Here is a 14274-nt window from a genome sequence, read left to right as displayed (position 1 = left end):
TCAAAAAGAGATTGAGAGTGATTGACTTGATGGCAGTGTGTAAGTACCTCCCTGGGGAGAAAATACTGGGTACTAAAGGGCTCTAATCTAGTAGGGAAAGAGCATAACAAGAACCAATGGTTGGAAGCTGAAGCCAGACAAATTCTGCCTGGAAACAAGTGAGGGTGAGTAATCACTGGAACAAGAGACCAAGGAAATGGTGGATTCTCCCTCTCTTCAAATCAAGACTGGATGCTCTTCTGGAAGATGTGCTTTAGCCAAATACAAATTATGCTTTAGTCAAACACAAGTTATTGAACTCACTGCAGGGGTAAATGGGTGAAATGTAATGGCCTGTGAACAGGAGGTCAAACTAAATGATCTAATGGTCCTTCCTGACCTTCAACTCTATGAATCTATGAAGTGCAAAGTACTTTGAAGTCCTTGGATGAAATGTGGTTAGATGTATATAGCAGAATGGACCTCATTACAGGGAGTTCCATCCAGCTGACTCACTGGCAATTTTCAATTTTGACCCCCAAAGATGAAATGATCGCTGTGAATTTCTGAATCATTCCCACTACATGCTCATCAAAAGTGACTGCCCATTATTCACCATCTGGGCCAGCATATTTAACTCATAGCGCTTGTCGCTTTTTGATGCCTCCTTAACCCCAGCTCTCCTTTCGAAAGCCTGCTCTCATATCACAATGTTCTATAAACGATACCCCTGCCTCTCCAGACACAAACAGCTCAGGCTTAAAAGTCACAAATTATTCTCATGAAGTGAACAATTTGCATCTCAAATGACCATGGCCTCAGAGGAAATAACAAGCAATTCCCAATCCTCCAGAGTCTTCCTTTGCACTTACCACCCGATCGATCTTGCCTCTGTAGACCTTCGGCGGAGTGAATTTTAATTTCCGTGACTACGCGAGGGTAACCACACAGAATGCTCCAGCATGTCCGTTTAGGCTTATCTAGCTTCAGCTCCCTGAAAGATCAAGATTAAGCAATTCAAGCAGATTATAAATCTTTAGTGATGAAGGCCAAGCAACAAAATGGTGAACTTCAGTGGAATTTTGACCTTTCTGGAACATCATACTTGTAGTTCTTCACCAGTTTATTACCAATGGTTTCTGTTACAGGAATGTCCTATATTTAAGTAAATAAAAATGGCATAATCTCTCATATGACAACTACATGGGAAGGGGGGGGAACTAAAAGTCACCTATATTAATATCAATGCAAAAACATAATGGGCCTAATCTTCTTTTGCACCCTGCATATGTCCATTGATTTTAACTGAGTTACTCCAGATTTTGTCAGTGAACCGCTCATGGGCGGTCTGGTGTAGTGGTTGGAGCAAGAATCTAGCCTACCAGTTAGAGCTGAACCTAGATGGAGCAGGTTGAGGAACAAAGCCAAGGGTCACAGCCTAAGCCAAAGGGTTAATCAGAGTTGCACTCAGAACATCCAGTGGAAGATCAGAGCTGAGAGTCAGAAACCAAAGCCTAAATGGAAGGGTTAACAGGAGTTGCAGGCAGAAGGCAGAACCAAGGGTCTGAGCTGGGAGTCAGAAAGAAGCTGGAGAAGGAGCAGTTAAAGGCTGGGGATGGAGCAAGACTAGAGAGAAGCAGAGGCAAGGCCTGGACCAAGCACAGCTTCAGGCTAGGGATGCATTGAGTAGCCACTAGAATGCTGTTGCTACTGTGCTTAAGTAGAAGCCAACTGACTCCTTCAACCAGTCAGCTGGCTCAGTCAATCAGACAGCTTCTATCAGGGCCAGCTGCACTCATTAGGTTGCCAGGAGACTGGTTCTGCTGCAGGCTAGTCCCCTGACAGTTTTACGCTCACGTGAAAGAGAGAAGAATAGGACCCAATAAATGAAAAGGTTCACTGTTTAGCTGACATTAGGGAAGGATGTGTTTGGGAGATTGCATGGCTGAAGAAAGTGGTAATGGGGTCAGGGGCCTTTCCATCAGTAGATGCCCAGGTTAAAATCCACACCAACAAAGCAATTTATAAGATGTTATTGTAATCTGTGCAGTGGCCTGTGATATGAGTTTGGGGATCAAAATAACCTCTCCCCCAACAGCACAAACAGGCACTCATGTTGAAAATGTCACAGTAGAGAGGTCAAAGATTGAATGGGCTATGGGGAGACAATTATCCTATCATCCCTACAGGTGATTCCCCAGATCAGGCCATTGTGGGGGAAGTTTGCACTGCAGCTGCCCACCATGCAGTCCCAACTCTATGAGCTTTCTGAAACATACATATCTTAAGATTGGTTTCGAAGGCTGACTTGTGACAGGAACCTCAACTCAGTATCCTACTTTTCAGGTGCAAATATTTGATGTCATTGGCACGTCCAACTGCCTGGTTTGTGAGCTAGATTGTGAGACAAGTAAATGTTATCAACTGCACTTGCAAATATTAGTGCCCACAAAATTTCACCTGCAGAATGGAAGGTGACTATAAAAGTCGGACCCATGTGCGAAAATTTCCCAAACTTGAGCCCCTACTGTGACAGACTAACAATGTCCTGGACAAACCTTTTGGACATAAGACAAACTTTACTGAATTAAGTTAAACATTATTGAATTAGGTTTAATACCTTTCAGGTCCATTGTATTAAAAATGCAAATGTTTATGTACTATTGTACGGAACTTCTTAAGCAGGAAGACAGGTTTCATGCAATCACTGGGAGATATGAGAAACCTCAAAGGACTTTTTGGAACAATGCATGTAAAGTGGATTTCCTAGGAAATACCTGGGGGCAAGGGGAATGCAAATGACCCACTGTGGAACCATCCTTTTGAAGCTATGCCCTGGGGAGAGAAACCAATTGTCAGCTATTTACCTGCTCTGGGAAACTCCAGATCAATGACCCCCTGCACTGTATAAAGGGTGGACTAAACATGTTCACAGGCTCTGAGCAGAACCTGTGGTGAACCTGAATCCACAAAGAAAGCACTTGAGTGGGGGGTTTGAAGGACTGCCCCTGCCAGAGCCCACGTTAAGCTTGGGGTGATCTCTGGTAAGTTTATTAGAATGCATATAGGTTCTTTCACTGTTTCTAATGTGTTTTTCTTGTAATGCTTTTACCTTAAGAATAAAATGGGCTTTCATGGGAAGAGCTGTGTAGTACCTTATAATGATGGGTAATTACTCTGTTATTAGTCTCTGAAGAGAAAGTAAGCAGGTCTTCTTAGGCAGCCTCTTGCTAGGATATCCCAGTATGGTCAGGGGACTGTACAGCCTGGAAAACCCTGATCAGAAGGGAACGAGAGGCATGTTCCACTCAAGAGAGGTGGTGGCTGGGAGAACCAGAAGCCTAGAGTGGGTGCCATTGCTGGACCACAGAGGGAGAATACAGGTGCAATTACCCTCAACTGTGACACCTACTTTTAGGGGCCTAACTAAAAATGTCCCCATTTTCAGATATTCTGATGGTCCACAGCTCCCAGTGAAGCTAATGTGGCTGAGAGTGTTTAGCACGTCTGAAAAAATCACATCACTTTTGTTTAGATGCCTACCTCTGGCTGTAAGGGTGTCTAGCTTCGAAACACTGAAAAACTAACCTTCATTTATAACAGCAAAGACTCATGTAGATGAACTTCAATGAGTCACACAGTCACCTTCCGTGACCCAATGGTATTTGGAGGATTAACCATGCTGGTGAAAGGGGAACTGGAGTCAGTGGGAGAAACCTTTTTACTGTTGTAAAGTAGCAAGTACCTGAGTTCTGATGGCACATCTGTAAAGAGCCTCAGGATAAATGCTGTGACGATGCCAGGATAGTGTGTTGTTGGGATAAGAACATAGCGACCCCGTGCAAGGAGCTTCCTCAGGAACACGGTGCGTGTATTGATGTAAATGGAGGTTGCCACTCTTTCTTGTACTTGCAGCTTGTGCATCCGATAGTCTCTGTTAAGCTCCACCTACAGTTACACAGCAGAACAAGATCTGGCATGTTTATTTCTCACTCACAGTCTTTCTTGCTGCATTGTTTGGTTCTGGTTTCCAGTGATGAGACATGAATGCCTCCACAATGATGTGCAGTCATGTGAGCAGGAAAATCAAACGTTGCGTTCCCTAGCCAGCCCCAAGGTACATTTAGGCAGATCCTGGACATCATTATACAACAATCTGGTTTGAAATGGATTTAGTGCTAAAGAAGTGGCTAACATCATCCTTCACTTACAAACACCACCAAACAAAATGGGCCACATTTTCTAAAGATTAATATTTTACCATACTAATAATAATACTTGAGACTTATTTAGAGCTTTTAATCCAAGGATCTCAAAGCTTTACAAAGGATCAATATCATTATCCCCACCACACAGATGGCGAAAATGAGGCACTGTGAGGTAAAATGACTTGCAAAACAAAATCAGGGGCAGAATTAGAGTTTCTGACTTCCAGTTCAGTGCTCTAACTGCTGCATCTTTCCCAAATGGAGAATGGGAAAGCCTTTCTACCTGCACTATGTGGACAATGCATTCGTACAAGTGCACATGAAGTGAAGCTGCTTTATTTTCAAAGGGCCCACTGCAGAGAGAGCTGCCAGTACATGCTGTGTCCACCAGCAGAGGCGCAATAATAGAGTAGCAGAGGTCTGAAAATAGCAACCGAAGGCTTGTCCGGGCACTCATTCACACACAAATGTCTCTACTGCATGTTGAGGTTCTTCTGTGGCATCCCTCACTAGAGCACGTAAGTGCTTCTCAAAACGTACAATGTGTAACACAGGAATATGTGCATGCACTTTGATGGAATGCCCTTTGCTGTCCCTTCTAATCTGAATACAGAAAATGTTTGATTGACATCTATGCTTGGTTCACAACCTTGAAGCAATATCTTCTCTGGGGGACTGCAACATTTTCTACAGAATCATTACAATATGTATGTATTTCTCCAGCCATTCTACCTGCAAAAGTAACACTAAATTGTCTGCTGGCATAATTTCTTTGACTTCAATGAAGCAGAGAATTTGGCTTATAAACTTCAGTGTGTAATTAGCCACATTAATTAGTAGGACTGGTCAAACATTTCCAAAACACAATTTTGACAGACAAAAAAGAAGACGACATTTCTGTGAAAATGTTATCCTGTATTCACATTGTTATCCTATAATTAGGTTTATTGAATAGATAAGAATACGGAATAGACAAATCATGCAGTGTTCCAGAAGAATGTATTAATTATACTTCTCAATATATTTTGATACTGTGAATTTATCAAATGTATATGCATTGAATGTAAATGTCAACTTGCTGTTTATGGCACAATCAACTCATGTACTGTTGTTTAGGGTAGGGACAGTGATCAAGACTGAGCTTGATAAGTTTATGGAGGGAATGGTATGATGTGACTGCCTACAATGGCATGTAGCTGAACTGTGATTATTAGTAGCAAATATTTCCAGCGGCCAGTGATGGGACACTAGACGGGAAGGGTGCTGAGTTACTACAGAGAATTCTTTCCCCAGTGTCTGGCTGTTGGGTCTTGCCCACATGCTCAGGGTCTTACTGATCACCACATTTGGGGTATGGAAGGAATTTCCTCTCAGGTCACTGAGGGGGATTTTCATCTTCCTCTGCAACATGGGGCACAGGTCACTTTCAGGTTTGAACTAGTGTAAATGGTTGATTCTCTGTAACTTGAAATCTTTAAATCATGATTTGAGGACTTCAGTAACTTCACCAGAGGTCAGGGGTCTATAACAGGAGTGGGTGGGTGAGGTTCTGTGGCCTGCGCTGTTTAGGAGGTCAGACTAGATGATCATGCTGGCTCTTTCCGGCCTTAAAGTGAGAATGAATGATGTCCAGAGTTTGCTTTTTATTCCCCCATTTTTCTTCTTGCTACTTTGCAACTTTTGCAAATTTCCTCAACTTTTCGCTGTAGCCATAGGAAACAGCGGGGAAAAAGAGACAAATGTTCAGACACCATTCATTCTGTTGCATTGATTGGCAAAATGAAAAGCAAGGGGGGAAAATGAGAAAACCAACAACCCCGCAAAAACCTTCACATTTCAAACACCAACATTCTAGATAATTTTTTTGTAACAAACTAAAAAGATTGTTTCATTTCCAAACCTGATGAATGAAAGAGACTTCAAAATTTTCTGCACTTTCCCCGCCCACCAACTCCTCCCCCCCACCAACTCCTCCAGCGTTGTGTGAACTGTTTCATACAGTCATCACCAGCGCAATAGTAGAGGCTGTCAGGAGGAAGCTGAGTGGACACAATCATGTCTCCCACATGTGGCTTGCCATATCCTGCTGCTCCTTAAGCTCAAGAGGCAGGGGTTTGAGCTTTGAAACTGAAGAGCCCCAGTGACTTTGGTATCTGAATGTATTTGCAGTAACTGGGCAAGAATCATGTTGAGAGATCTCAGGGGCAGTTAGACCCCATGGTGTCTGAAATGTGCATCTACCTGCCAAACACCCATTGATGAGGTGAAGCTGCAGTTAGGTTCTAAACCCAAATGAAGATGTGGCCTACCTTGAAGATTTCAAAGCCAATAGGGAAGTTGTCCCCTTTCCCATCTTTCTTGTAAATGCGTTGATCCTGTTGCTGTAGTGAAATCAGCACTTTGTCCTCAGCCTTCTTGACATCAAAGACATACTAGCAAGGGGGAGACAGAACAGAGAACCAGCTGTTTAGGACAACATCTCTGGGATACTGTACACAAGGGCATACTGCAGAGGTACCTGGAAATGGATGCAGAACCATCATTCCAGGGACAAACCCATGATCAATTCCTGACAAGTTGTAGCTGAAAATTAGTTACAATTGTTGGGATTTTGAAACTAATAGTATCAGAGATATTGAAATCAGTGATTCATTCAATGCATGCTAAAAGAGAATGTCTCCAAGTAGCTATTGAAGTGGCATGACACCAGATGTGCTCTGAAAACAATAGTAAAAAGAAATCTTAAAAAATATAAAGGGGAAAGGAGATAAAGTTAAACAACAAAGTCTGGACTGTGCGTTTGCTTTTTTTCTACATGGATCTCCAAGTAGGGCTGGTTTACTCCAGGTATTTTCCTTACCGGTGACATGAAAATGACAAATGGGTTGTATCTGATGATGCATAAAGAAAGCATGAAAAGGGTTTTTTGTTCCACACCCCCAGACCCCAGTTACTTCAGAAATGTCCGTTTTGGTCTTTCCTGGTTTTGCTGAAAATATTTGGAAGACTCAGAGAAATTGACTGAGAGGATGGTTTGCATCTTTAACTAAGAGATATTTTATCCCAACGGTGTTTAAGGGATTTTAGTTGAGTAGGTTTCAACAAGACCAAACAAAAATCAAAATATTTGTGCAGCCTGTATAAATAGCACTTCCTCTTCTCAATGAATCATGCTTCACTGGTTTTTTAATTATGGTATCACTATCCTACTAGTTCACCAGTGATTCAGAATCTTTCAGAGAAAAGAGAGTAGACAAGACCAGAATTTCTAATACATAAAAGAAGGCCAGAAGAGTGTTTTTTACAGCACAAAGAAGCAAACGGGGCCAAACACCAAATTCTTTCCCCATTCACAGACACCTTTAAGTTCCCTGTTCATTCCTCATACTTGCCACTAATGGGCAAATCTCAGTTGTAGGAAATTGTCAAGGGAAAGAAATGGTGCTATATATGTCAAGATTAGGAAGATTGGATGTTCCCCTGCACTGAGACTATGAAGCAAATGAAAAACAGCATCAAATTGCAATGTGGCCCAACTGTGCAGTGCACTGATCTGGCTTCATGTTTTAAAGAGAACGCTGGAACATTGTGACCAGTATTGAGGGTAATGTAATCTGTGGTATGTTTAGCTTTCTCCCATCCGATGCTGCTGAAAAGTTTTCCTCACTAGTTCTCCTCGGGGGTGGACACTGGGATTGCCTTTGCTTTCACCGTCTAATCTACCCCTGCTGGTGATTTCAGATTCCTCAGAGTCACTCTGCCCTGTACAATGAGGCACCTTCCCTTCTTTCTCCCCTTTACCGTCATGCTTTAGGGCAATATCATTTTAACTTTGAGGAAACGTCAAACTCTTGCAGAGGAGGCACAAGGAAAGCTGTCCTGGAGAAAATTAATTCCCTCCCAGGCTCTCGGCCTGTTATTTCTTTCTGGTTTAACTGTTTCTTGTCAGGACTGAGGGGACTCAAGAATCTCTACCTGAGGAGTGATAAATAGTGAGAACCACTATTTAGGCTCCAATTTTGTTCTCCTAGTAGCCAATAAAGTAACCAATAAGAGAAATTAGCCCTGGGCATGTGCTGATAGCAGATTGTCAAAATGCTTAAATTCTCTTATTTTGCAAGGGAAGTGGATATCTCATAATCCCTCTGTGAAAATATTTGCTTCAGAGGAGGCCGTCAAGGGAATTAGACTGTTCCCTCCGGTGGGTGAGGGTCAGAAATGGTCTCCAGACTGTTGTAGTATGTGACACAGGAACAAGGTAATTTAATTTGTCCTTAACTAAAGGTAAAGATTTCACAGGAATGCTAGTACTAATCTTTGAGACAGGATTTAATAAAAGAAGCTCTTTTCACTGCATCTGATCTATAATATTCTTCTTACATCAGGAACTCTTCTTTTTTGTAGTTGAACACTTAAAAAGTAGACCGACACAAACACTAAGAAAATGTCCAAGATCAGAAAGAGGAACTGCCACCCCTGTGAACTGGACAAATTCACATGAGCACTGATCCTTTTCAAGGGAGACTGTTTGTGGAAGAGATAGAAGAGAAGCCATTCTTCCCTGCTAGGCACCTAAAGGCAAGGACAAGCGGGGAGTTACAGATGATTCCTAGTCTGAGCAATGAAGATTGCAGCTGTCTGATGCCCTGCTAAGAAAATAGAAGGAATGCTGACAGAAACCACCCAACTAAATGTAGACAAGGAGGCACAAAAACAGTCTCTGCAATTGTAAGTATGGGGAGTTCTCCCAAAAAACAAAGAGGTCAATTTTCAAAGTAATACGTGGAGCACTGAATGCCCAGCTCCCACTGACAATAATGGGAGTTTTGCATTTGACTCCTCATGCGCTGTGCTGGCAATGTCTGACACGGGGGAGAGCAAAGAACCAGCTAACTTTGATAGCTTGAGAGCAATCAGCTAGGACAAGAAAAAGAGAGCCTTGTGAGTAGTGATGGGAGAATCAACTCTGGGGTTTTATATATCCTTAAGGAACCTAATCAGTGCAAAAAGTTACCCCTTGATCACACTCAGCCAAAGTCTCTACAGGGTTAATACTATTAATAAAATGAATTAGTGCCAACATAAAATTTGGACCAGTGTTCCTTTAGGTGTTGGGAGAATGGACATGGATTCAGGGCAATAGGTCACTCACCTCCCTTCATCATCATCCACGAGGGACACCTCCTCCTGCCTTGACCATGTGGGCAAGGCTCAGTATAGCTAAAATGAGTCTTAAATAAATATCTATATACTCTGCAAGGTATTACAGAAGTCACTGAAACATATATGAGTCTTTATCCTGTGACAATGTTTAAACCTAGGTGAGATGTTTGTCTAAAAGTTCTGCTCTAGGAATTATTTTGGGGGAAGTTCATGGCCTGCGTTCTATGGGAGAACACTAGGTGGTCACAGTCCCTTCTGGTCTTGGAATCTATGAAACAACATGCTCCCAGGTGGTCTTTACATGGAAATGCACAGGCTTCCTGTTCAAGAGTCACCACTGACCCCCAAGGATTGCCTTCTCAATTCAGTGTAAATGAGCTCCTACCTGGGGATTCTGTAAGAAGGTGGCTCTGTAATCGAAACACCCTCCGGAGCGGTTTTTCAGTGGTTCCGAATGCTTGGTCCAGGCCCCGTACACCATTTTCTTCTCCCAGGTTTTGTGGATGCTGAAGTACGAAGTGTTCACAATACGACAGACATCAACATCGGTGAAGTTCTCACACCAGTCATCAAATGTCATCCTGAACCAGGGACACAAGCAAGGCATGATTTGTAAAAAAGGCCTCAAGCTTTCCATAAAAAGGATCATCATGCCCATCTGTGGCAAGACAACACACGGTGCCTTCTAAAGCTCAAGTGGAGGCATCACTTGTCTTTCACCTTAACCCATCTGATCCTAAGAACATGGTTATAACCACAGGGCTGGAACTGGTACGGTATGTATGGCATAGGGCAAATGCCATCTCTGTACCTGCTACAAAGGTTCTATCTACAACACAGAAGCAACCATTTCAGGTGACTTTGTTATAGCCTGTTGGTCTCCATACATGGTCACAATGTGGGTCCCTCCTGAAGTGTACTCAGGATTTAAATACAGCCTAGCACTGTCCCTAAACTGGGCTATGGCGTGTGAAACAGTTAAAACCCATTTAAGTCTCATCTATGGGAGTGTTTTAACCAAGAAATATTGCTGTAGTTTCAGCGGGGTAGCCATGTTAGTCTGGGTCAGCGGTTGTTTTTGCTGTAGCTGTGACATAGTTGCAGATGGTCCTGAAGATTAATATCCAGTAGGGTCAGTCTAGTAATCATGGCTTGGGGTCTCTCCTGACATAGAAGAGACCTGGAACCAAACTCTGCATTTAACCCCTTGTTCCCAGTTCTGACAAAGCGAAGGGTATGCAGTGACACACTGACCCTTGGGACAGGAGAATGTCTGTCGATAGTGACCCCTCCCCGCTGGCTCATCAGGGCTCCAGACAGTCTGTCTGGAATACAGAGTCCCAAGTCGGGGAAACAATGACTAGGATCAAAATTAGTTAATTACATCTTTATTTATAGGGACCTCACTTCTACAGTGATGGGTGAATTGGAAATCCATGAGGTAGATACTGTACCAGGCAGATAGTTTTAGATGCAGTTTGGGAGAGTGCCTGATATTTGATAGTTTGCCATGCACAAATCAATTTAGGAAGAAGGGGATTTTCCTAAATACTGAAGGAGCATGGATCTGAGGTGCCTGTAATGTAAGTACTCATTCAGGCCGAGGTATTTGGTTCCATTGCTTCTTTCGCACGCTTTCCATCCCCACCCTCTGAGAATCTGAAGCAACACCAGTTGCTAATGTCCAATGTCAGTAGCTGCAGGACAGTCCCAGGCCCTCATGCATTCAGAGAAATTATCGTTGAGGGAGGTACAACACCAGGACGAATAATAACTGTTGACTTAGACAGCTCCAGTGGAGGTTCCCCAAGCAACAGAGATATTTTTACTCACCAGAACTCGCCATCATTTTGAACTGTGAGTCCCAAGCTCTTACGCTCTGAGTCGCTCACTTTCTTCCATTCTTCAGACCTGGAAGTAAAAAAGTGCTTTAATATGTGAAATTAAATCTTCTCACTTGGGAAAAAAAAGTCCCTTTATTGTCCCCTCATATTCAAATACTGTCTGAGCACTGACAAGATGGATCATATATAGGAAAGTTTTGTTGCCTTACACAGAGGCATTTATTAAACCATCACTGACACATGGTTAAAGACAAAATGTTAAACACAGTTACAGCAGCACTTGATTTACTTCACTTGAGAGCCTCTCCCTCAGTATAGCTGAACCATTGGCTTGGAAGGTCAGATTTGGATGAAATTTCCACATGAGAATGACTTTATTCCCCAAGGACCCTCACAATGTACATGAACTGCTCTGGAAACACAGCCTGAATTTCCTCCTGAGCGATTTATCATGCTCTGCACTTGGACGGGAAGGTATTATATAAGGGGTGGCTACACGGACATTTCGTTTGTGGCAAGCTGGGGTGTGACCAACCCCACATTAGCGTGCCGCTGTCTAACTGTTCATGTGTACTCTGCTGATTTACATTAACAGTCTGCTAGTGCACTTTGATTTAGTCCTGTTTCCAAGAGGGCTAGATGAAAGTGCTCCAACAAACTGTTAACACCTAGTCCTCTTCGAACCAGGCCTAGATCAAAGCAGATCGGTGAATTGTTAATGTGCATCAGCAGGGTGCACAAACAGCTAGTTTCACATCCCATCTTGCTGCAGTCTAATTGTTCATGTGGACAAGCCCTAAGGGCAAATCTGCTCTACAAATGTACATCAGCACAGCTGCACCAATGCAGCTGTGCCACTGTAGCACGTCTGGTGAAGACACTCTAAGCCGACAGTACAGAGCTCTCTTGTTGGCTTAATAACGCCACCTCTGCAAGAGGCGGTAGCTATGTCCGCGGGAGACGCTCGCCCTCTGACATAGCACAGTCTACACAGGGTGTTAAGGTCGGTATAACTATGTCACGTAGGGGTGTGGATTTTTCAATGGGCCAGCCCCACAGATCTTGCTCATGCCAAACTCTACCGAAGTAAATGGAGTTTTGCCGGAGAAAGGGCTGAGAGTACACTTCAGAATCTGGCCCTCTGTCTCTAGTATAAATCAAGACAACTTGTTTCTCTTTGCATCTGGCCAGCTCAGCACTTTGTTTGAACGGGGATAAAGCACCGACTGAAAGTAACAGCCTCTTTGTCAGATAAAAGAGGAAAGACAGGGAAGTTGGTACACTGTTATTAAGGAGCATCATATTATTAAGTGTTGAAAGCATTGACTAAATGCCCTAGAAATGGCCAACTGAAATGTAATGTATTATTTCTTTCTTTTAATGTTTAAGGCCTTGGGTCATGGAACAAACCCAGCAGAACCAGTCACTCTGCTCCTCCTTAACTCGCTGGAAGGGTTTCTGCAGAACTCATGACCCATGTGATGATCCATTACAAAGTCATTTAAGAAATAATACAATTTGCACTTTGATGGCACATTTCATCAGCGCCTCAAGATAGCCTAAGAGGGAGCATTTTTCAGATGGGAAAGTGAGCCACAGAAAGGCTCAGTGGCTTGCCAGGATCATGCAGGGGGTCTGTGACATAGATGAGAACAGACCTCCCGTCCTTGACTCATCATCCTTATACTTTAACCACAGACTATGCCGCTTGCCAAAAGAATGCTGCAAGAGGCATGCTGCAGTCCAGAAGGTAAAGTAAGCCACATCTCCCTCATTGCAGCAGGATGTGGTGTTCCATTTGTTCGTAGGCTGCTACGCTTGGGAAGAGATGACAGAACACTCCCAACGTCAAAGAGGCTCTTGTCTTGTGGAATGCCATAGCATTTCATAGAGACACAAGTTGGGTGAGGTGGTATCTTTTATTGGACCAGCTTCTGTTTGTGGAAGGGACAAGCTTCCAAGCTTCACAGAACTCTTCATCGGGTCCGGGGAAGGAAACTCGAAAACTACTTACCTTGTCTCTTGTATCCTGGGACAAACACTGCAAACAACATTGTGTTTCTTAGCATTTAATCACACATCTAACTTCCAGCAGCCACAAATGACAGCTAAATTATTGGAACACAGAAGCCCCCAACACGTACTGGTCACTCCATGCACCGTTCCACTCCTTCTTTCCCCACGGATTCCTCATTCTGATCATGAAGAGCTTTTCTGACTTAAAAGAGAACAGGAGCCTCTCTCCGAGGCGCACCTTCTGAACTGCCGTCACCGAGTAGGCATGGCCTATGATCAGACCCATATCCGTCTCCACCTCGGTGTCATTGGGGGATGAAGTCTGCAGCACACAGAAAAAATCCCACAAGGAACTAATATGAACTTCAAAATCAATAAGGGCACCTAGCACATACACAGTCAAGAGGTTTATTTTTTTACATACCACTGTGGGTTCCCTTGTAGAAATACAGTAACAGAGGAATTGCCATAATGGATCAAAGTCAACATCCCTCTAGACCAGTATCAGGCAGCCTAAGGATCCAGGGGACTAGAACCCTGGTCTGGGGAGTTTGGGGCAGCTGATGTTCTCACATCATTACCAGGAGGCCATACAAAGTGAAATCCAGGGTGTACTGTGGAGATTAGGCACCGCAGCATGTACTGCCCAAGGAGTCCAGAGAGACAGCACGCTGTGGCCTTCTGATTGGCCCATGCTCACTATTTAACCTTGGAGGGTGGCCCAGGGAGCTGTTTGGGCAACCATGCAGGCTTCTGGCTTGCTATGATGCCAGACCTCAGCTTGTTTATTGGTCTCCAGTCTCTGACCCCAGCCAGACCCCGACTCTTGCCTAGTAACTACCTCGACTCTGAACCTGGTCTGACTCTTACCCTGGCTCTCACCCATTGATCCCAGTTCTAGTGATTACGCTGGTCCCTGTGTGCTGACTACTGCCGTGTGACAGTCGGTGCATCTCTTGTGTATGCTGATGCTATCAGATTAGTTTCCTCTGGGGACCTTAACTCAGATTTGAACCCAGGTCTCCAGATGTGACAGGTTGGTAGCGTGTTACCCTGGTGTCCTG

At 43.6% G+C, this 14274-nt stretch overlaps 1 protein-coding gene across 2 annotated transcripts in view; it reads right to left on the bottom strand.

Moving 5' to 3' along the window:
• The window catches only part of CAPN6 (calpain 6), an 85073-nt gene that overhangs the window by 14452 nt on the left and 56347 nt on the right, over nucleotides 1-14274 (bottom strand). For both annotated transcript variants that reach the window (XM_084640288.1, XM_084640289.1), the window contains exons 6-11: nucleotides 13339-13532; nucleotides 11184-11261; nucleotides 9736-9931; nucleotides 6497-6619; nucleotides 3725-3927; nucleotides 852-973 (exon numbers count right to left, since the gene is read on the bottom strand). In XM_084640288.1, coding sequence (XP_084496414.1) covers nucleotides 852-973; nucleotides 3725-3927; nucleotides 6497-6619; nucleotides 9736-9931; nucleotides 11184-11261; nucleotides 13339-13532 — 916 coding nt within the window. The remainder of the gene's footprint in view (nucleotides 1-851; nucleotides 974-3724; nucleotides 3928-6496; nucleotides 6620-9735; nucleotides 9932-11183; nucleotides 11262-13338; nucleotides 13533-14274) is intronic.

Source organism: Lepidochelys olivacea (genome assembly GCF_965140295.1).
Source record: "Lepidochelys olivacea isolate rLepOli2 genome assembly, chromosome: 9".
NCBI classification, from domain to species: Eukaryota; Metazoa; Chordata; order Testudines; family Cheloniidae; genus Lepidochelys; species Lepidochelys olivacea.
This window is presented reverse-complemented; position numbering and strand designations above follow the sequence as displayed.